At 39.7% G+C, this 21,381-nt stretch overlaps 1 protein-coding gene across 1 annotated transcript in view; it reads right to left on the bottom strand.

The window, feature by feature from the left end:
* Positions 1–4,834: 4,834 nt before the first annotated feature.
* The window catches only part of C6 (complement component 6), a 24,290-nt gene continuing 7,743 nt past the window's right edge, over positions 4,835–21,381 (bottom strand). Inside the window, exons 7-18 of the mRNA XM_010008745.1 lie at positions 16,593–16,833; positions 15,706–15,828; positions 14,567–14,733; positions 13,439–13,664; positions 12,081–12,252; positions 10,851–10,962; positions 10,314–10,446; positions 9,161–9,352; positions 8,549–8,639; positions 6,950–7,191; positions 6,583–6,584; positions 4,835–5,008 (exon numbers count right to left, since the gene is read on the bottom strand). Of these exons, the coding sequence (XP_010007047.1) occupies positions 4,835–5,008; positions 6,583–6,584; positions 6,950–7,191; positions 8,549–8,639; positions 9,161–9,352; positions 10,314–10,446; positions 10,851–10,962; positions 12,081–12,252; positions 13,439–13,664; positions 14,567–14,733; positions 15,706–15,828; positions 16,593–16,833 (1,875 nt within the window). The remainder of the gene's footprint in view (positions 5,009–6,582; positions 6,585–6,949; positions 7,192–8,548; positions 8,640–9,160; positions 9,353–10,313; positions 10,447–10,850; positions 10,963–12,080; positions 12,253–13,438; positions 13,665–14,566; positions 14,734–15,705; positions 15,829–16,592; positions 16,834–21,381) is intronic.

The following is a 21,381-nucleotide window of genomic DNA, read 5'->3' as shown; positions in this document are numbered from 1 at the left end:
GACCAGGCCAGGCCACAGCATTGGCTCATGGGCTCAGAACTCAATCAACAAGGTCCATGAGCAGGGAGGCAAGGGATGGTGGCCTCAGGGGGCTCAGTCCTGGGCCATCAGCAGGGTGGAGGAGGCCTGTGGGAAGCTGGTCTGGGCCATAAGTGTGACTGCTGTCCTCAGACTTTTATGCTTGAGATACTTCATGTGCTCCTGGTAAATGATGTCATCACCTAGGGATGATGCTGGGTGAAAGGCTCTGCTGGTCTGCAAGTTATGGGAGCAGCAGCTTCCAAAAAGCTTGTTTGTGTCAGGCTGAAGACTCTGACTTAACTTGGGAAAAAGATTTTTCAAAAAAAGGCAATTAGGCTTTATCTAAAAAGCAGGACATTAGAATCAAGTCCTTTCTGCTCTGAGTTTGGTTATTGTAGGTCCCAGAATAATTTATGTCCTAAACTGAACCAGGTAATGAGTAGGGTGGAAGGTGCTGAAGTCTTCCATCCCTTGTTTGCTGGTGGCTGGCTGTGTCTCATACAGATACACTCATCTCTTTCACCCACACATGTATAACATTTGACTGTTTCTGTTTCACAGAGAGTGTGATGGGAAGGAAAAACACACATCTTCTTTGGTGCTCAGCAGTGTTTTGGGAGCCAGTCTCTAACCTTGAGCTGTCACAATGCCAAACCACACAACAGCTTTGATCCTTTGTGGATGGACCCAGTTATTCCTGTAAAGTGGCAACATAAATGGCACTGATCTAGAATACAAATAATCCAGTGCTGGAAATTGAATCTTAGAAGTACATACATATTCATGTGTTTTAAATCGAAGTATACACACATAAACAAATTTAAAAATAGAAAATGTAGGATTAATTTAATCTCAATGTATACATCCATATAATATTTGTATCTGACCCAGCTCCCTTCACAGTCAACAGTGGAAGACAGACACCTTTAGGGCATGAGTCATCTGGCCTCTTTTTACATGCCTACCTAAGAAGACAGAAATACTACCCTCTAAGGGACTGTTTCTCTCCTCCACTGACTAGAAGGATTAGTTTTGATGCAGACATACACCTTTAGGGCCACCTCTCTCCCAGTAGCTAAGGAATACATATCAGCTTACCCAAATCCCTCTGTGTTAGAACTGTTGACTCTTAACCACACATGAACAAACAGCCCTGGGCACCTGCTGAAAGACCCCTTGTAGTAAACTTGACACCTCTGAGCAGAGGTGTTATTAAATCTAGATAAGCTTTAACTTCTAAACAATGCTATTTTTAGCATCTTTATCCCATAACATTCCACCAGCCTCCACAAAGCCTCTCTTCTCTGAAGCAGCTATTCAAAACCTACTGTTCAGGGATCTCTGGTGGAGAAGAAACATAATGTACCTCTTCCTCTAATTACCTAAACTGAATACGTTGAGTTGGAGCTACCATGAATGCCACAAACTAAGGTACTGCTGGACATGCATTCCCGCACTCCTTAGAGTACAAGCCCGGGAATACACTGGACAGCAGTGAGTACTGCAGGAACCCAGAGGGAAAAGCTGATGAGATACTCTATGGTTTATCATAGAGTATCACAGTATCATAGATTACACATTAGAAAAGTGCCCATGAATTACTGTTAAGTGACCTCTGCCAAACTGTATCCTGATGGATAAGGGATGTCTTCTCAACAGTGTGTGCACTTGTAGAAGTCTATTTAGTCCACTATATGTTGTTTTACTTTGATGCTAAGAATGTATGCATATTTTAGAACTCATTGTGGTCATAGCAATGAGAAAAGAATACAATCATGTCTATCTGTGTTAACTTCTATAGTATTATGTGTACAGAAATATGCAAGTAAAGAAGGACCCCTTGGGAGTACAGAGGAAACATCTGAAAAATACTTTGAGGTTCAAGGAAATATTAAAGTAACTTTTCAACCATGAACCATGTTAATGGACCAGTAAGTCAAATTAAATTACAGTTTTCCATTACCGTGCTCAATTCCTACATTATATACCGGTATATGTGTAAAGATACAATGACAAAAGGAAAAGCTGATGAGATACTCTATGGTTTATCACTCACTGACACGATTAAAATCTCTGGTACCCATCTACTATTGTGCTCACTCTTTCTAGCAGCTTTGCATTTAATAGTCACAGTCATATTTTGCACCAAATTCTCAAGTTAAAGAGACGTTTACCTTTTACATAGCAGCTGAAATAAAGACATGAGGACTCAAACATTTAATACTAGACATTATCTTTCATGGCTGTAAGAGGAAACAGTAACTGCTATAATCAAGCAGTGGGCTGTTGGTGAAAGTTTGGTGATTACTGTCTAAATGTCTATAGCTGGCTTATCTTCAAACCCTTGAAGCAAACTTTGGATTACCCCTTTTAAAGGCTGCATAAGCTTAAACATTATAACAGATACTATATATATATATTAAATTGTCTTCTATATTCGGTTAAATTTTACATTCTACATTACAAATGCAATAACTATTTATACAGAAGCCCACAGCAGCGGCAGCCGCTAGTTGTCCAGCCATTGAACTGTGCCACAGCTGTCTGACTGTGATAAGTATATTTTATATACAGTTCACATACTTTTGTGCTAGTGAAAAATTAGCCATGTTGGGATATTGTGTGGAACATTATGTCCATGGAAAGTTTCATTATATTCATTTGGATAATGCCTCCTCTCTGACATTAAGAGCAAAAATGTGGGATTTTTCTGTGCCATAGGGAAGCTACATTACCAAGAAAGCTGTCCTTTTAGAATCAGTAAGGTCTCTGTGACCCTGATTACTCTGACAGATTCAGTTCAGGTTTGCTTCATCTTCCCCAATTATAATTTATAACCCAAACCAATGATCCATCAAGCCAGATGACATTATCTGGAGATCATGATGATGAAGAATGGGTAGCATTGCCTGCCACCAGTGAAGAATCACAGAATGATTCTGAAGTAAAGAAAAAAACTATCATTACATAATATAAGTTAACACAGAAGAGAAAGCTTATCCAAGAAAAATACATATTGCAGAAAACATTAAAGAGCTGTGGTCTTTGATATGAAGGTTGGGGACCCCTGTGACAGAACATAGCAACAAACCCAAAGTCATTGTGAGCACAGTCCTGACCCTACAAAAACCAACATCAAAACTCTCACTAATTTGAGGAAGCTGAAGATTTAATTTGGATTCAGTTTTTGGATTAATAACCACCTTATTAAGAACTGGCAGATGAAGTCTCCACTCTGTGCCAAAATGCTCAATTATAAAACAGAAATTATGGGAGTTACCCCCACTAGAAGGAGAGAACAAAGCAAGTCGTAACACAACTGCTTGCACAGCACACTGACACTCTGAAACCAGAGGTGCTGAAGAAATGAGGGCAGTCAGGGAGCTCTGAACTGCCTTCTGTTTACCAGGAAATAACTTCATCTGGTAATTTATCATGGTGAGAAGTGTCAGGGAAAGAAGTCCTCCTATCAGATACATTGCTAAACAGTCACACTTCAATCAGAGTCCTGTAACGGAAAACTAGTATTAAGGTTAGAGGGTCAGGAGCAAGAAATCTTCATTGATTGTTGAGGGTGCAAAAGGTACATATAGCCATTCTGAGTGCTTATTCCCCCCCAGAATGGAATCAGCAAGGAGAAATAAGGGCACTAAGAAACAATCTGGGGACAATCAAATTTGCAACACTCTCCCAAACCACCATATTAGTATGTATCTTTCACTGGGTGAAAGAGCTATAGAACTGTATAGGAGAAGCTATCTCAGTTTTTAATAAACATTTTTACTACACATTCTAAGCAAGAAAACATGATGTTTAATTGCTTTTAGCAACAGGATTAATTGCTTCTTTTCCTTTAGCTCAACCCAGTTGGGTCTAGCTGCTGATTTAGGGCACTTAGCAACATCCCAAATATAGGGGTCTGATACTTCCTTGAAGGAAATATAACCATTTCACATCCAGCTCACTCCTAGCTCTCAAGTGACTCTGCCTGGCCCCAGGTGAGGTGTTACATTTATATATAGGGCAAGTGACTTACCAGTAGACACTTCTCATGCCTTTTTTTTTTTTTTTTCTCTGCTTTTCTTTGGTTTCCTAACTTCTGGTGAAATAGTGATTTTCAGACTCCCCTTTCTTGTAAAGCAGGTTTCTTATCCTTGGTTTTGCAAAATTCTGAGTGTTGAAGGCAAAATTCTAATTGTAACCACTCAGCAGTGGTAATTTGTGACCGTGAAATATTCAGGCACAGAAAGAAAGAAGGCCCAGCTACAAGAAGGGGTTAGACTGGCTGGAAGAGGAAAGCCAGAGAAAGTACAGCTCCTTGTAAGGGAGAGAAATTTCCCTTAGAGCTCAGATAAGATACAGCCTCTGTGTGGTCTTGCAGCCATTCTCAAATGGGAGAGCTCAGAGGCCCAAGCTCAGAGGCCACATTTGTGCAGCAGGACCAGGCTGGGGGAAGGACCCACAGACCTCTGGGTTGAGGTGTGCTACACAGCTGCTCTCAGGATTGGTGCTGGTGCCAGTGTATTTAAGGAACCTGCTTGGGATGCATCTTTGCATGCTCCATGTAGAACTGCGTAGTATTTTGGTAGAACTCTGCTTAATGCACAGTTCATTACATTTTTCTCTTATATTTAAGCACAAGTGTGTGTGTTTAAACCCCTCTCCCAAAAATCCATTAAGTGAGCTTTATTGGTGATTTTTTATGTTTATTTTAGATCTGCTTGTCTTTTCATAACCAGTCAAGTTTTCCCCAGGGTGTCTCAGCGGTGCACACGGTGGGATGATGGTGGTGGCTGCCAGGAGACCTGTTGGGTTACACCAGGCAGCTGCTCTGCTCCAGCACCTTCAGTTTGATACCAGCACACTTCATTGCTCCCAGAGTGCAGTGGCTGACTGTCCTCTTCCTCCCTGTTGACTCCATTTGGATGCAGTGAGGTCTGGTTTCTTCTTTGGGGCACTGGTAAGGCATCAGGCAGAAGCACTGGCTCTGTATCTCTGGGAATGAATGTGTTGGAGTTTTAGCTGCAAATGTCATGTCCAAAAACATACTTACAGTTTGACAACATCTCAAAATCTAACAGGGAAATGCAGCATTCAGAGGTTCATGATACATTGGTTACAAAAAGCCTGTAGTGTATACATGAGATAGTAGGGTATTAGCAATAGATAAAAAAGTAGCTTTAAATATCAGGTTTTGATGCAGTGGCCTATAAAGAAGCAAAAATCAAGTATTTAACTATTTTTATCCATGGCGTTCCCTGACCTTTCTTCTAAACAAAACATATTAAGTCGACTTTCTTTCCCAATTATCCTTGCACACAATGTTGCTATGAAATGAAGTTGTAAGGTCCATACTGTGTCGGTTCCTATTTCATTAAAGCTCTGTTTATGAATGCTAAGCTACCTGCTGTTGGCCTGTGGTAAAGCTCAGTTCTGCCAGTTATTTCATTACCCATTTATGATCTAATCAGATTCTGCCTCTATATTCTTTCCCAGAAATTCCCTAGGCAGGAAACTAAGTTTCTGCTTTCCCTTTCTTAAAAAATATGAACAGTGTTTTCCACCATTTAGCTGTTTTCACATGGTATCTTCTACCTCTGTCCTGAAAACAACTGCTTGTTCTCAAGAAAAACAAAACTTGCATTTCCTAAATATTTGTGCACGCTCATGAGAAAGAGCTCTTGTGTGGAGATGGAGAGGAGGAAAATCCAATTCAAACATCTTGAGCACCACAATGAAAACCCATTTTATTTTTGTATTTTTCTCCTCTCTCTCTCTTGTTTTTCCTCACTGAATAGGACTCCTCTGTAGGCTTTTAGGAGAAAAACACTGAGGTGCTGGCACAGAATCCAGCTTTAAGGCACTTCCACACTGCTTCTGAGGCTTCTTTGGGTTTCTGGAATAAATAAGCCTTTTTTTTTCTTTTTTCTTTTTTTTTTTTTTTTCTAAATTTATAACCACCATCCAAGGAGTCCAAGGTACACAGAAACTGCAATACAGCATGTCCCTCAAGGGGCACACTTGGTCATACTCTGCGCTCCAGCCTCACAGGGAACAACATTCCTTGAGGTAGTTGTACCACCACCTACTTCAAATCCTGTGCTGCAGAAATCTAGCATCTTCAAAACAGGGTTTTAGGATTGCTGCACACTGATTTTGCTTTATTTTCCATAAGCAGACAAAGCATGATAAGGATCATGTTTATCTCTGGAAAGAAATGAAGAAATGAACGTGGCTGCCACTCAGACTTTTCCTGGCAAGCACTTGATGTGTGCTGAGCCAGCCAACACTTTTACGGGAAAACCCATTACTCTTATCACCAAGTTACACAGTAAATAGCTAAGCTGCACAACAGTGTTTATAAAATAACCCTCTTAGGGATTTCACCAGCTTAGCTATTTCATTAAAACTCTCAATAAACACAGTTTTCACATATGGCTATTTGCATTTTGCCATTAAAATCCCATTAATCCTGATGGTTCCAGTCTTGCTTGTTATGCACTGTCATGATTTAATTTCATAATTTAATTATATGCTATAGAGGGTGTGGCCCAAATTAACTCCTGAAGTAGAAAGTAGTGGTTATAGTAGATTCACAGGCAATAGATGATAACAGTGCTGTCTACTTTTCTGTGATTAAAGATTCAAATGTTAATCCTCCTGAAAAAGCCCCCTTCATCTCCAAGTTCCTTTTGTGCCTTACTTCTGGGAAGTGCCAACACTACACCACTTGTGCCTGAGGGACAAGGCACTTACCTAAGTGTAACACTTGGTAGCAGGACTGACTACAATTTCCACAATCCTTTTGCTATAATTGTTCAGATGGACCACAATGCCTGTAAACCCCATCCTTGGACCAGTGAAGGAATCAGCACATTTTATTTCTAGATGCAAAGGGCTGGATAAATGCACCATTCAGAAGTCATACCTGAGCACTCCTCCCAGTCATAGCAGGTGTCATAGCCACAGGGCACTTTCCTGAAGCTATTTGTAGAGAGCTTTACCCGTTCAAGAGCCCAGTTTAGGTTGGAATCAACATGGCAAGGGCCAGCATGCAAGAAATGGACTGACTGCTCTCCTAGGCACACTTCAGCTGAATACTGACAACTGGGCTTGGTCACATTCTTTTCAGAGATAGCATGTAGCACACAGATGTCTTCCGAGTAGTGTCTGCCCCAAATGAAAAAGACAAATCATTTAAGCAGGCTGTGGAACAAATCTATACTTCTAAACACTCCACTGGCATTGGAAGGAACACAGCAAAGCCAGGGCCATGTTGGATATCTCTGTAAAGACCAAAGGCTGTCCCAGCTACTGCAGGATCTGGAAATGATTCAGCACTGTGTAGTGAGATGTGGAAGCTTTGGCCCTGTCCAAAAGATGGAAAGTGAAGGATATGTGCCTGCACAAGAAAACTGGAGATGCTGCTGCTCCGCCAGGCTTGGGAAATTTCCACAGGGTGGATTGTCAGATTAAAAGCAGCCCTGCAGCTGTGTGTGCAAGATGGCCTCTGAGGCACAGTTAATTTGGGAAACGTGAGAGGCAACCCCAGCTGTGCTGCTTGTTTCTTTCTGTTGTGCTCTTGGTTCCTGAGTGGATTTATACTCAGCAAGTGCAAACATTTACAAGCAGCATCATTTTGTGGAGCTCATTTCACAAAGAGAGGGAGCAATATGGCTCACCTTGTTTAGCCTCCTGAATTAAACTTATATCTGTAGTCAGCAAAAGCTCTTTAACTTTCAGAGGATTTGGCCTATATACTTTTGACAGTATCTATCACCCTCTGAAGATTCTTCTCCTTCCACCCAGGGACTCTAGAGAAAGTGATGGTACCTGGGTATTTGGGAACTGACATGGATGAGATGAATCCCATGCCAAGGGACTTGCCTGTGGTCACATAGCCCTGTGATAGAATGTGTGACCATCTACAACAGCCACCTCATGTTCAATCTGTACTCATCTTGCCTGTCTCCAGCCCCACACCAGACTTCCAAATTGGCTGGTCATTTACTAAAAATCCTGAAGGACGATCGTTTATTCACTTGAATGCTCAATTGTCTGTGCAGGTCATGTTGTGTAAAGAGACAGTAAATACAAGTCTTACGTATTTTTATATGCTCTGGAGGATGAAACATACAGTGTGTTTTGCAGTATGTTAATCTGAAAAAGGTGAATCTCTAATACAAGCAGCATGACCTATTTTGGCAAGGTGATGACAGCGAAAATACAGCTCTCAGAGGAATAAAGAGAAGAAACAGTTGGGATCTCTGGAAGCAAATGGTGAAGAAGATTAGAAGGATGTGCTCTGGTGTGCCATTTGGTTAATGTAATTGTTAACTTATTTTATAGTCTATAAATGGGACTGTGATTAGGATTCAGAGGCATAGTTGGCTAATTTGTGAAGAGAGAGTGGCCCTGAATTGCTGTTGTCTTTTCATGCTTTTCTTGTTTTGTGTCACAATGGACTTTTTGTCTATCAGTGAAGAAACTTTGACTGTTCTTTTTCTAGTAAAAGTAATAAACTTACCCACAATCTTCTTCTGGTGACATACAAACACACTGAGATCCAACCTGCTTTTCTCCTGGATTACAAACACCTCTAATTTCAGTTTGCATATCTGTAAAAAAAGAGTGAGAGCTATTGTAGCTAGTAACAAAATGAACAGAAATACCTTAGACTCCTGCCATAAAGCCCCAAATTGATTTATTTTCATTTATCTGATACTTCTCTTTTGGAAAGCAGCTGTGGTTGGGATCCCAAAAATACACATCAGTCTTTGCAAAAATTGTTGGGACATCCTGTACAGCAAGAGAAGTTGTACAACAGGAGAAGTTCTCCTACTTTACTTTCACAAAGTCTTGTTAGTTCAGCTGGGGTTTGTTTTACTTTGTTTTGTTCTTAAGAGAACATAGTTAAAGCATACAGTACATTGCACTCACAAATTCTGAACTTAATGCAGAAGTTTGGGGCTGAAATTATATGGCACTGTTGTAGAGACAAAGTAAAACCAAAATTGATTAACATGTCCTTAAAAGTCTTAAAATCAGTCACCTGCCTCCTAGTTCTAGCTAGCTTAAATTAACTGTGATATTGACACCAGCAGTTTAGAAACAGTGAAGTATCTAAAGGCATACTAACCTTTTTCACATGTAATAGATCTCAAAATAGGAGGTGCCCAGGACAAGTCTTTCCCACAGGTATACTCTGTTGGACCAGCTATTATAAACCCAGATGGGCAGCTCAGCTTCACAGTTTCACCAGTGTTGTACTGTTGCTTAAATGGGGAAATGGCAACACTGTCAGATGCTGGTGGCCTGAGGCATATTGAGGCTGTAATAAACAAGAATAATTCTTGTTGGTGTTACAGTATGTGGATATACACAGCAAGTAGTACTGCTTCCTCTGAAGAGCCATAAAGACATGGCTGACATTCAAAACAAATAAATATTTAAAATAATTAAGTAGAGAAATACTCAGTACAGTGTTATAACCTTTGATTTTTTTTCAACCTGTAGCTAAACACATACAATGAGTTTCTACTGCATGATAGGGTAATTTAATTTCACAGTTTAAAAATAGTAAGAATGTCATTACAAGCATATTTTAATTTTTCTTTTGTAAATGAATCTATTAACAAACCAATTAAAATTAATAGCAATAGAAAGCTCATCAGTATATTAAGGTAATTTTTTTATATATAATGAACACTAAGTCAATGAATTCACACTGAGTTCTAGAAAACTTCTGGAACCTCTCCTATTATCAAACTCAGGTCAGTTCTGATCCTTAATTCTCAAGTGGACTAGAAATAATTCAAGGCGTTGGTTTATTGTGTGGATTTTTAAGGCTTGTTCCAGCAAACTTAGAGACGCTTCCTCTATTTAATACAAAAAGTGTTTGACAAATTCCTCCAAGAATCCTTTCTTCAGCATAACTGTCATCAACTTAAAGTATCTATATAAGTCTGGATTCAAAGGATGAGTCCTTCTATTAAAGATATTTAAAAGTAGACAAGAGAAGGACCTCACAGCATCCATCTGAGGGTTTTCTAAAGCACTGAATATTACAATATCCCTACAGAGCACATAATAGTAACACTTCTGATTTGAAGGAGGAATAATGTAGTGACTCAGTAGGTTTTTGTCATCTCTACATGAAATAGCGTCTTAAAATGTTATGTTTTTAGATATCATTACAGATTCTTTTGTTAAAGCCTGCATTAAAATCTACTTTGTATCTTATTCTTCCACTTCTGTTTTGTTGCTGGTATAACTAGTTTTCTCTTTCTTACGTTGACATTCAACAGGCTGCTGTGTCCAGGTTTGATCTGGCAGACACCGAAGAAATTGATACCCACTGAGGACATGACCACTCACACAGACAATTTCAGCTTCTTCTCCCACAGCATACTGGTTCTTTTCATTCTACAAAGAAGAAACGAAAAAGTCCGTAAAAAATCTATATTAATGAGACTGGACATTGTCAAAAGAAACAATTATGAAAGCCTGATGATACAATATAATGAATGCATGCTTTTCCTACTCTGAAATATGAGTCATCCACTCATCTGTATAATAATTGTCCAGCTGCGCTAACTGATATCCTGGTTACAAAACAAGGATTCAAGAGCTACTCATTGAAGTGGATTTTACCTTGCCTTTGCTTCTGTTGCCTGTGGACTTTGACAGACTAGAGTCCAGCACACCACATACACAGTAGCATGCTCACTAGCACAGTACCTAGCTTCAGTATCAGATACAGGTAGCAAAGAAGCTGGAAAATTTCCCAGCTTTGTAACTACTCCATTCTTCCCGCTTCTCATGCTAACCCTGATAAAGCCATTTTCTGGTGCTTCTGGCCTGGAGCATCCAGTCTCAGGTTCACCAATCAAGACATCCTCTTCTCTTCGTACTTCATCATCATTTATACAAGGAGCACCTCTGAAAAGTAAAAATTTTCTGGTAAGGACATATGTTAAACTCTGGTGTCACCAATGACAGAAGGTCTGGAGTTTTGTACAGAAGTGCTAGAAGAATTTCCCTGTCCCCATCTTGTCCCCCACCTCGGTGAAAAAACTTTATTGTCTTAAAGAAAAGATGGTGGGCTTCAAAAATCGCAGGAGTTAATAGGAGGGAGGTTGGGAGAGTCTTAAAAAAGTGATAGAAGGCTACAATTTATATTGAAATAACTCATTAAATTTTTTCATAGAGTAAGAAAAAGAGGCAAAGAACAGCATATGGAAGAAGTCTCTAAAGTGTTCACATTATTTGCTTGAGTTTAAGACAGCATAATCAAAACCTGCCTGTTGCCATCAGACAATGGTTAAAGGAGGCTCACAGGCTCACATGTCTCTGTGAGCATGGAGCTGTACACTCTGAGTGTCTAACTGACATGAGTACCAAAGAATGATCAGTAACAAAGAGCCCATTGCTTTTGATTTTCTCCTACCTACTCCAGAATTTTCTTTGCAGTCATTATCACAGGGATTATGAAAATCCTGCTTCAGCTTTTGGTTCCAGTAGAAAAATTGAGTCTTATAATCCCTTGCTCTGGAAGATGCAAGAAACTGAGCCAGTTTGGGGTTAGAGTTATGATTTTAAGTTGAAAACAAGAAAATCTGATTAAACAGATGAAGTAGGAATAGGAAAACTTGGTAGTTTCAGTGGAATTCTCTCTGAGATTGAGGTCTCTCAGAACTAAACCTCTAAGAGAAGAGGATGTGGTATTAAAAAATCAAAAACTACAAACTCCCCTGAACAGAAGCAGATGAGTTCTCCATGACTATGGACAAGAAGCCATGCAGAAGAGCGTAAGAGTTCTACAGGCATACTTTAGCAGGTAATTAATCCTTCATTTTCTAGGAATAAATAATTAACAAATCCAAACATGAAGAAAGTTGTGAAGATTTTCAGACATTTCCTTCTCTCATCCCCACCACAGACAGGAGAGCTGTCTTCTATTTCTCCTCGGTAGTTAAAAAACTATTCTGTAGGGCTCCTTAACTCCTTAACTGTAAGGCTCCCCTTGACTGTGACCTTTTGATCTACCATCCACTTACCTGTCCATGAACACAGAGATGTTACAGTCCTCCTCTTCTTCCAGTTCACCTTCACAGGGCTTCCCACCATTCATTGGAGAGGGGTTATTACACTCCCGGGTCCTTCTTCTTTTGAAGGAAGTGTCACATGAACTCCATTCAGACCAGCAACCCCAGCGGCCATCGACAGCAACTGCAAGAAATAACCGGAATCACACCTTTTTGTAGATCTGTACAATACATAATATTTCTTTTAAGGTTACATATGGGAAGGATGCTGGTAAATGCATAATAGCCATTTTCAGAGGATTTAAAATTGCTCCTGTTAAGTGAGTAGATTGTTTCTAGAACGTGAATTTTTCTAAAGCACTGATCAGCCAAATTTCAGCTGCTTTATGAAACCTTTAAATAAATCTTCCTTTCTAGTTTTGATTGCAAGCGTCATTTAAACCCAGAAGCAGCTTATTGTGTACCTCTCTTGCACACACGAATTCTTGGGTTTTCATGGTGCTGACAATCTTTTTTGATAAAGCTCAGTGTTTAATGAGTTATTAAATTAATCTGATCTCTAAAAACACATCTTAACCCCAAATCTACATCCCATGCAAGTTAATTAAAACACTACAGACTTTTATTAGCCCCTGGGGTGTTTTATTTGTGTCTCCATGAAGCTTATATAAACCTTTTTATTTCTTTTCTTCATGCAATACACTTTCTGCATTCATCTCTATCTGCGTATGTTCCATTATTTTTTTTTAAAATATTGATCAGAGTCCAAAAATGAGGCCTATAATTGTGTAATTGATTTTCTCTTCTTTCCCATTTTGGTCCTGGAATATAAATATATGTAATAATAAATGTAACACTGTACCTCTCTTCATTTTCCCATAGGTATGGCACTAGTGGCAATTTCATTCAAAATCCTTTCTGCATGAATTTGTTCTTAAAATTCTTCAGAATGATGATTCTGTTCCCTCTCCTTAAGACAACTGAGTTTTCCTTCCACATCATAGTAAAAAATTTGTATCTCCACTAGCCATTTAGTTCCAAGCATAACAGGCTAAAGGGAAAACTAAGGGACAGGATTCCTAGTTTTTGCATTGTCTTTGATCTCAACTTCATCCTTATTCCTGACCAGCTGAGTTTCTGTTATCTCTAATTATGTAGCTAAGGAATTATTCACTAGGTCTTACAATTTCTTTTGAGTTGAGCCTGTTAATTTGATTTTTTTTATTTTTGATTCTACCTTTTCTCTAACGCTTTCTGACCATCACCATGTGGTGAGAAGTGCTAGGCATTTAGTAAGGGAAAGTTATGTCAGGTCCATCTTTGACAAGCAGATACCAGAAAGACCATGTTTGCAGCATGATTCCAAGTACCTGATTCGTAACCTGGAGCTCGTGTCTCACAGTTTTCACCATAGGTGCCAGCCTGGCACAGGCAGAGGCACTCCGTCCCGGAAAGCACGGGCCTGCCATTGTTGGGGCACGGGGCACACTGGCAAGGGTCAAACCTGCCCACATATTCCCTCAGGGCTCTCCGCAGGTTGCGACGCTTGGTCACAGCACAAGGCACATTCTTCACCAGATCCATGATGGGTGACACCTGGCACAGGTAGACATTCCATAAGACGTTACCTAGATGCAGCAGGGTCCTGCTGGGGTAGCTGCAGGATTTTAAAGGCACTAGAACACACAGGTGAAGGTTTATCACAGAGAATGCAGGTGTGTTGGAAGTTGTGGATGATTTAAAGGAGCATGACAGTGCTATATGTCTATTTTATCCTGTTTATATTGCTTTTATTTCCCCAATTTAGGGTTCTGTGACCCAGTGGAAAATTAACCAAGTGGAACACCATGTCTAAAAATTCAGGACACCATAGGTGCTGTCAGGTTTGCTTCTACCTGGCCACTGTCATGCGAGACATCCCTAAGCTGCCTTCAGGAGCTCAGCAGCTGCAGCCGAAGAATGCTCACGGCAAGCTGCATTCAGGCAGTTTTTCTGTTTGCCTGCAGGGCTTTGTCACTGCTGATGAGCAGCCGCTGTGTCAGCTGGGGAGCCAGGCAGCTCACTGTGCCCACAACAGCACCAGCACTCTGCATTAAATGACCAGGACAGGGATACCAGGAGACCTATGTGCCATACCTTGCAACATAGGCTTGACGAGGGAAAAAAGTGTACCCAGCACATTCACTACTTTCTTGCACAGAAACTGTCCCCTGCCCATGCCTGAGCTCCTGATGCTGCCAGAGTAACTAATGCATATTTCTCCTTCTTATTCTTGCTGTCCATGGAGGATGAAAACTTTGTGTGATTTAAAAACTGACGTGCACGAGAAGTAGTTCTAATAAATATTTTGTAAGTTTATATTATGGCCACACATATGTGCATTCATATGCCACACAGCATCATCCCAACTTAAAAGAAGAAACACCTGCAGAGTTCTCTGAAGAGCTGCTACTGGTGAGCGTTCTACTATCTCACTGTTTTTCTTGTTCTTCTCTTACCTCAAAGTCAATCACCACAGGATTGTCCTTTGTTGATTCCAGCCAGTTTGTGAAGACTGTGTGTCCTGGAAAAGCCCCCTTTTTCTCCCAGGCCAGAGCTGCTGCATACTCTGACCTGCCACCTTTTACCAGGGAGACGGACCGTTCGGCTGACTGCAAAATGGAACCTGAAAAGGGTTTCATCACAGCATTATGAGACAAAGGCCTCCAAAATCAGCACATGTGACAACAGAGTTCTAAGAAAAAGCGTAAGAGGATATAAAATAATATAATATGATTCATTTTTTAAAGCTACCCTTGGTAGAATAAAATCTAAGCTCAGAAAAACAATTCCAGCAGCCTGTTCATAGTCTTCCAAATGAAACTGGCTGAGACCTCAGCTAGAGAGATATTCAGAACTACACAAGAAACCTGTGGAAAATGCAGGGGATACAGCAGGCTCCTCTGGCAGAACACAATGCAAGGCAGGATCTTTAATACCAGCTGTAAATACCTGAGTAATGGACATTGATCATAAAATAAGAACAAAAACATGTGAGAGGTGATGAAAACTCTGTGTTTAGTGATGGAGAATACAACTTGCCATTCTTGCAGAAAATGCACCAACTTTCTGCAATTCCTGGGGCATATTCTGGTGTTGCCAGGGAATTCCTGCACCTAGATGTCTGCTTGGCATGAGGAAGACGGGAAAGGAAAGTCAGGAATTGGGGACTGTGTTGCTGCCCACCTCTCTCAATGAGCCCTGAGCAACCCTTAAAGAAGATCAGAAACGCAGTCATGATCACATGTTTCTAGTTGTGCTCACTTCCCAGTACAGCATGCCTGGCCCTGGATCTGGGGCCATGGAGAATGTTTGCTAGATATATTACTGTCTGGAAGAGCCAGTGCCACTTGAAACCAAACAATGGTGCTCCAGAGCACAGGGAGAGTGGTCCTACATCATAATTTCTTTTACAGTTAAGAGGATGTTTCCAGTCCTTTCTTCAGAGACAAAGAATGAAACACTGGCACCTCTGGCAGTGCTGTAAAAGCATCTGTAGTTCAGCAAAACTGCTAGTTCACCTGGGGCACCTAGATGAGGGAAATGGTATCTCTCAGGGAAAGTAACAGGACATGGGCTCTGTTCTTATCATGATCACCTTCGTGTTTCACAGTCATCCTGTTCATGGTGCATCTGGTACTGACTTTCCTTTTCTTGAAGAAGAGCACACGCTTTGTTGTTTCTGTTCGGACACACTCCATTGATTCATCCACTGACAGGCCTAGAAATGCCACAGAGCAGCAGCTTCGTCACTGTAATTATGTGTCATGGCAGCACCATGGCCCCAGGCTTTCACATCAAGTCTAGTCATTGAGGGTCTCCCTGCTCCTCACCCACCCCTGGAGCCTTCACGACTGCAGGATCCTGCTTCCCCAGGCACAAACAGCATTGGACTGAGTCTCACTTAATATCCCCTTTGCGTACCTTTCCATACTCATGTAAGTGAGAGCAGTAGTGTTAAGGAACACAGAATTTAACCTCAGATTTCCACTTTTGTGGTTTTGTTGGGTTTTTGTTGTTGTTTCTTTGTTTTGTTGTTGTTTGTTTGTTTGTTTTTTCCTCTTCATTTTGACAGTCTGGCAGTCATGGGAATATTTTTAGAGTAATTTCTAATCAACACCAACAACTTTAATGACTGTATCCCAAGCAGTACCACTTACACATCTCAGACTCCAGTCCCACACTGAAGTATGCTGGAGCTCCTTTTTCTGGTGGTACCTGGTCATAATCTGAAAGCTTTAAGAGATTTCCCTGAACATAATTACATTTACCAAGTAAGGAGCATTTTGAACATTTCAAATTAAGACAGTGTAGAGCAAAAATGTATTCTTGCTCTATATTTAGGCAGTGTGAGTGATTAACTTGGTTCTATGCAAGTTTAATTATTTTTTTTCTGTTGGACAATTTACTATGTGGTGTAAGAACTAAAAACAGTAACAAGGAAAGCTGATAAACAAATTATCTTTTCCTTCAAAGATTACATACCTGAGTTCTTTAATTCCTCAGAGTTGTACTGATAAAGTATGTCATAGGAACCACCCATCTTCCCAGAGGTGTAGTAATGAGTGCCAAAGTCATCAAATATTCTGCTGTATAAAGCATAGTTGTATTCAAGGGGCAGGTGGTTAAGTGCTTTTAGAAAGATGTCTGAGAGCTGCAGATCTGACTGTTTCATTGTGAAGTTTGCAACAGAAATGACTTTGTGGACTCTAATAAAGTTGGAATTCTAGAAATAAGAAAAGGGGAGTCTTAGAATATTCATAGGTAATTAATTGCAGAAGGCAGAGGAGCCAAGAGTATGTCCTGAGATATATAGTAAGAGCTAATTAATCCTGTGTATCATGCTGCTTTGAACATGAAAAAAATAACCATGGAGTATCCAAGAGCCCTAGGATGGTCCTGGGGCTAATGTTCCTTAATCTGTTACATGGTGGGACTATAGAACATTACAACAAAAATTAGGACTCCCTGAGCATCTACCAAGGAGAAAGAAAAAGATTCCTGCCATAACAAGTTCACCAGCAACTGATAAGCCAGCTAAAATCTTCAGGGGAAAGTCTTCAACTTACAAACATCTGTAGGTCATTTGCAACTAACCTGGTGAGTGGGTATTCTAGATACTAACTCACTGTTATGAAGATTCATAGTTACTCAGGCTGCTAAAACTAAAACTAAACCACAGAGATAAAGATCTCTTTGAGCACAAGTATCAGGCTGTTAATGTATGAGGAAAAGAAAAACTGAACCAACAACTTCAAAATGTGGAAACACCTCTTACATTTAGAAAAACACCTGATGTTTTTGAAGCAGTTAATTAATATATTTTTGCAATACTAGAGGCTGTTTATGTGGGAGTTTTATTAAATAGAAAGGAGAGGAATAGAAAATACTGGAAAAAGGGATTTATAAAGTGTCAAAGGGAACTGATGGCACAAAGCTGAAGCAAAGAGATCAAGAGCAAAAGGAGGAGCAGGAAACTGGAATAAATTACCAACTGGCAGATAGACAATATTGAGTATAAAACAATTTGTTAAATTTGGTACTGATTAATACAGAGGTTCCTCTGCTGAATTTTGCTGCTGGTAGATGTCTTCACTTCTGTCTCTAAGATCTCTTGGTTTAGAAGACAAAAGGATGCATCAAGACTGAGGAATGTTATATGCAAGCTGGACCTCAGCTCTGAGTTCTGCACTGCACTGCTAATTTCAGGGCTCTCATCTGCACATTGGAAAATAACTAAGGATACTCAGCTCTGTGCTTCAGTGAGAACAAGAATGAAAGAAACAGAGTATGTAAAAATGCCCAGATTATATTCAACTCCTAGCATACATTGTGGCAAGATAATTTTTAGGATTTTCAGGTGATCCAGGTTCTGATCCTCAATTTTCAGCTGTGCCAGCTAATGTTTCAGTTATAACAAACAAAATTGCAGGCCACTTTGGCAAATACCAATTCTAAAACCTTAGTTGGTTTTAACATGCATTTGCATGCTGAATATGAACTTCTGCTTGACATGAATCTCATGCTTAAATTTTCTGCTAGTAAAAGTACATTAAGTGCATTTATTACTAGTAATTTGCCTTACAATTGTCAAATCCGGTGATTTGATGTTGGAAAATCTTACTCGTAGAACAGTCCCAAGAAACTGGATTCCAAAGTCTCCAATCATTTCTGGTCACATGTTTATTTATAGTGGTAAATCCTGGTGCCTGTATCAAGCCTGACCCGTGAATACCAGGTATGGATACAAAATACTAGCAGATCAGAGATTATTATTCCCCAAAAAATCCTGATCTAAATCAAGGGCAAGTACACACGTTCAGTTTTGTTATTCGAACCACTTCAGTGACAAAAAGTAGCCAGCTGGACAGATGTTGAAAGCAGTAGTTTTAATTGGAAAAATTCTAACAAAGCAGGATTTCACATAAACGTGCTGATTAATTAAACTTAAATATCAAATATTATTATATTGACCCTTCTTACAAGCTGAGCTGCCACAGAAACATGACATCTCCAGGGGTGGAAATGGCTTGCTATCTTTGAGTTCTCAGGTTTTGAATTGTAGTTCAAGCAGTTCAACTCAATTAACTGCTGTTATAAATACTGGGGACATGGGCTACAGGAATGGACTTAAAAAGCCTTTAGAAGTCCTTTGATATTACAGCATAGGAATCCAGTGACAAGAAAGTGAAGAAGATAGTATATAAAAATAACAACATGAAGCAAGATGGTCAGTTAATAAAGTGCTTTGTAATTAAATGTATCAGCTAATATTCCTGTGCCTCTTTAAGAATCTTTCCCATATTAAGATCATTAATATCTTAATCAACTACACGGATAATGGGATTGAGTGCACTGTTAGCAAACTCACCAATGACACCAAGCTGAGTGGTCCAGTAGGCATGCAAGAGGGATGGGATGCCATCAAGAGCATGGACAAGCTTGAGAAGAGGGTCCGTGTGAACCATGTGATGTTCAACAGGCCAAGTGAAAGATCCTAATTGGGGTCAGGCAACCCCAGTTATCAACACAGGTTGGGGGATGGTGCGATTGAGAGCAGCCATACTGAGAAGTACTTAGGGGTACTGGTGGATGAAAATCTAGACATGATCTGACAATGTATGTTCATCACTCAGAAAGCCAACTGTATACTGGGCTGCATGAAAAGAAATGTGAGCAGCTGGTCAAAGGAGGTGATTCTCCCCCTCTACTTTGCTCTCTTGAGACTCTATCTGGAGTACTGTGTTCAGTTCTAGAGTCCTCAGCACAGGAAAGATGTGGACCTGTTGGAGCAGGTCCAGAGAAGAGCCACAAAAATAATCAGAGGCATGGAGCACCTCTGCTATGGGGAAAAGTCAAAAGAGTTGGAGTTGTTCAGCTTGGAGAACAGAAGACTCAGGGAGACCTTATTGCAGCCTTTCAATGGGGACAGACTTTTTAACAGGGCCTGCTGCAACAGGACAAAGGGTAATGGTTTTAAACTAAAAGATGCTATATTTAAACCAGAAAATAGGAAGCAACTTTTTATTATGAGGGTGGTGAAACACTGCAACACAGAGAGTTGGTAGATAACTCATACATGGAAACATTCAATGACTTGAACAGGGCTCTGAGCCTCTCCTGATTGAAGGGGCTTTGATCACCTTTAAAAGTTCCTTGCAACCCAAACCTTTCTATGATTCTATGATTAAAGGCTCAGAAAACCAGAAGACATTCTAGAGAGCCAGTCAGCTTAGCTAAAAAGTTTCTGGTAAAAAAAAAGGAAACTGAAAAATATCAAGTTTTTGTATTTTTTCCATACCATTAGAGAAAAACTCATGACCTTCAAGTAGCTAGTGCCCTCTAGAGAATCTGAGATGCTCACGTGAAACCCTTCTGCATACAGTGTAGTACATAGGTCTGAATCCGACCTCCCAAACCCAGGCAAGTTCCCTCTCCTTTTAAGTGATCTGTATAAACTTCTATTTGCACTATTTAAGAAAGTATTGCAAATTCATTTACAAGTGTCAAAAATACGTAAATATACATCTATCTACAAAAACACATAAATAAAATTTATATACGTAGAGATAAAAATAGAGGTTTTCCATTTGTTACAGTAAGGAAGATGAGGAAGACACAAGTTAAAACCCCTGATATGGATTCACTGAGAAGGGGTTTTTTACCTGTGTCACCTTTAGCCAACAGCAGATGCAGGTATTGGCTATTCAAGGTGTGTTTCTGGGATTTCATGACAATGATGCTGAAAACCAATATCCACTCAAAAAAACATCCTGATGAAAGTTTTATTTAAACTTACATTTCAATAAGTAGATTGCATCTGGATTTAAGGCAGCAGGAAGCCACATTTCCATCAAGATAAACTCACTAGTTGTACAAAAGCACAGCCTGATGTGTGAAGAGGTATCTACATAGGAATGAAAGTCAACATGCTACAAGGAACTGGAACATCAATAGAGTTTAATTCAAACTAGAAGTAATGGACTATTAGGCAATTGAGTCACTTAAGAATTTGGACATGTTAGCAAGGCCTGCAGTAAATTTCTATCATAAGAAATCTTAATATTAAGACTGATGTTTTTGTAAAATATTAATACCAGCTGTATTAGAACTCCTGACTTTCAGCAGGCCTTAGTTTTGGTCAGTCCTATGGCATCTTACATGCACAAGTGCAAACAACAGCCCATCCTTTACTGCCATTAAACTATAAAAGTACCTATTCTTATCTATGTGGTATCACTGCAGTAGTCATCTGCCTCAAAGGTGTGGAATTTTATAGAAAAAGAAGGTTTTCTGTTCTCATAAACTTTTCAGTGGATGTGTTTTTTCTGATGTTATCATTGTGATCAAGTGTATCGTGGCAGCTAAGAGACCACAATATGCAATTTAGTTACCGAATAAAAAATTAATGTATGTTGATTCCTGGTGCATGCATATGTATAACATTCCTGAGTGCACTTAATTGCTTTTTAGTTGTCTGCTACTGTTACTACATTATATTCTGCCTTCTTAAACTATAACTAGAGCAGGGAAAGGGGTGGTTTACCCTATCTGATAATCTCAAATCTGTGAAAAATCTGTGCTTTTTTAAGTGGAATAAGCCTATAGTTTATGTACTAAAAACAGGAACACATGTCGCATTGCAGAACGTATATTACAACAAGAACATTCTGTAGAACAAGAACAGGAACTTTTTCATGTGTACCTCTAGTATTAAAAAAAAAAAAAAAAAAAAAAAAAAAAAAAAAAAATGCCCTTTTTTTTTAAAGGAAAG

The sequence above is a fragment of the Chaetura pelagica genome, unplaced genomic scaffold (assembly GCF_000747805.2).
Source record: "Chaetura pelagica isolate M959 unplaced genomic scaffold, ChaPel_1.0 scaffold31, whole genome shotgun sequence".
Lineage (NCBI taxonomy): Eukaryota > Metazoa > Chordata > Aves > Apodiformes > Apodidae > Chaetura > Chaetura pelagica.
This window is presented reverse-complemented; position numbering and strand designations above follow the sequence as displayed.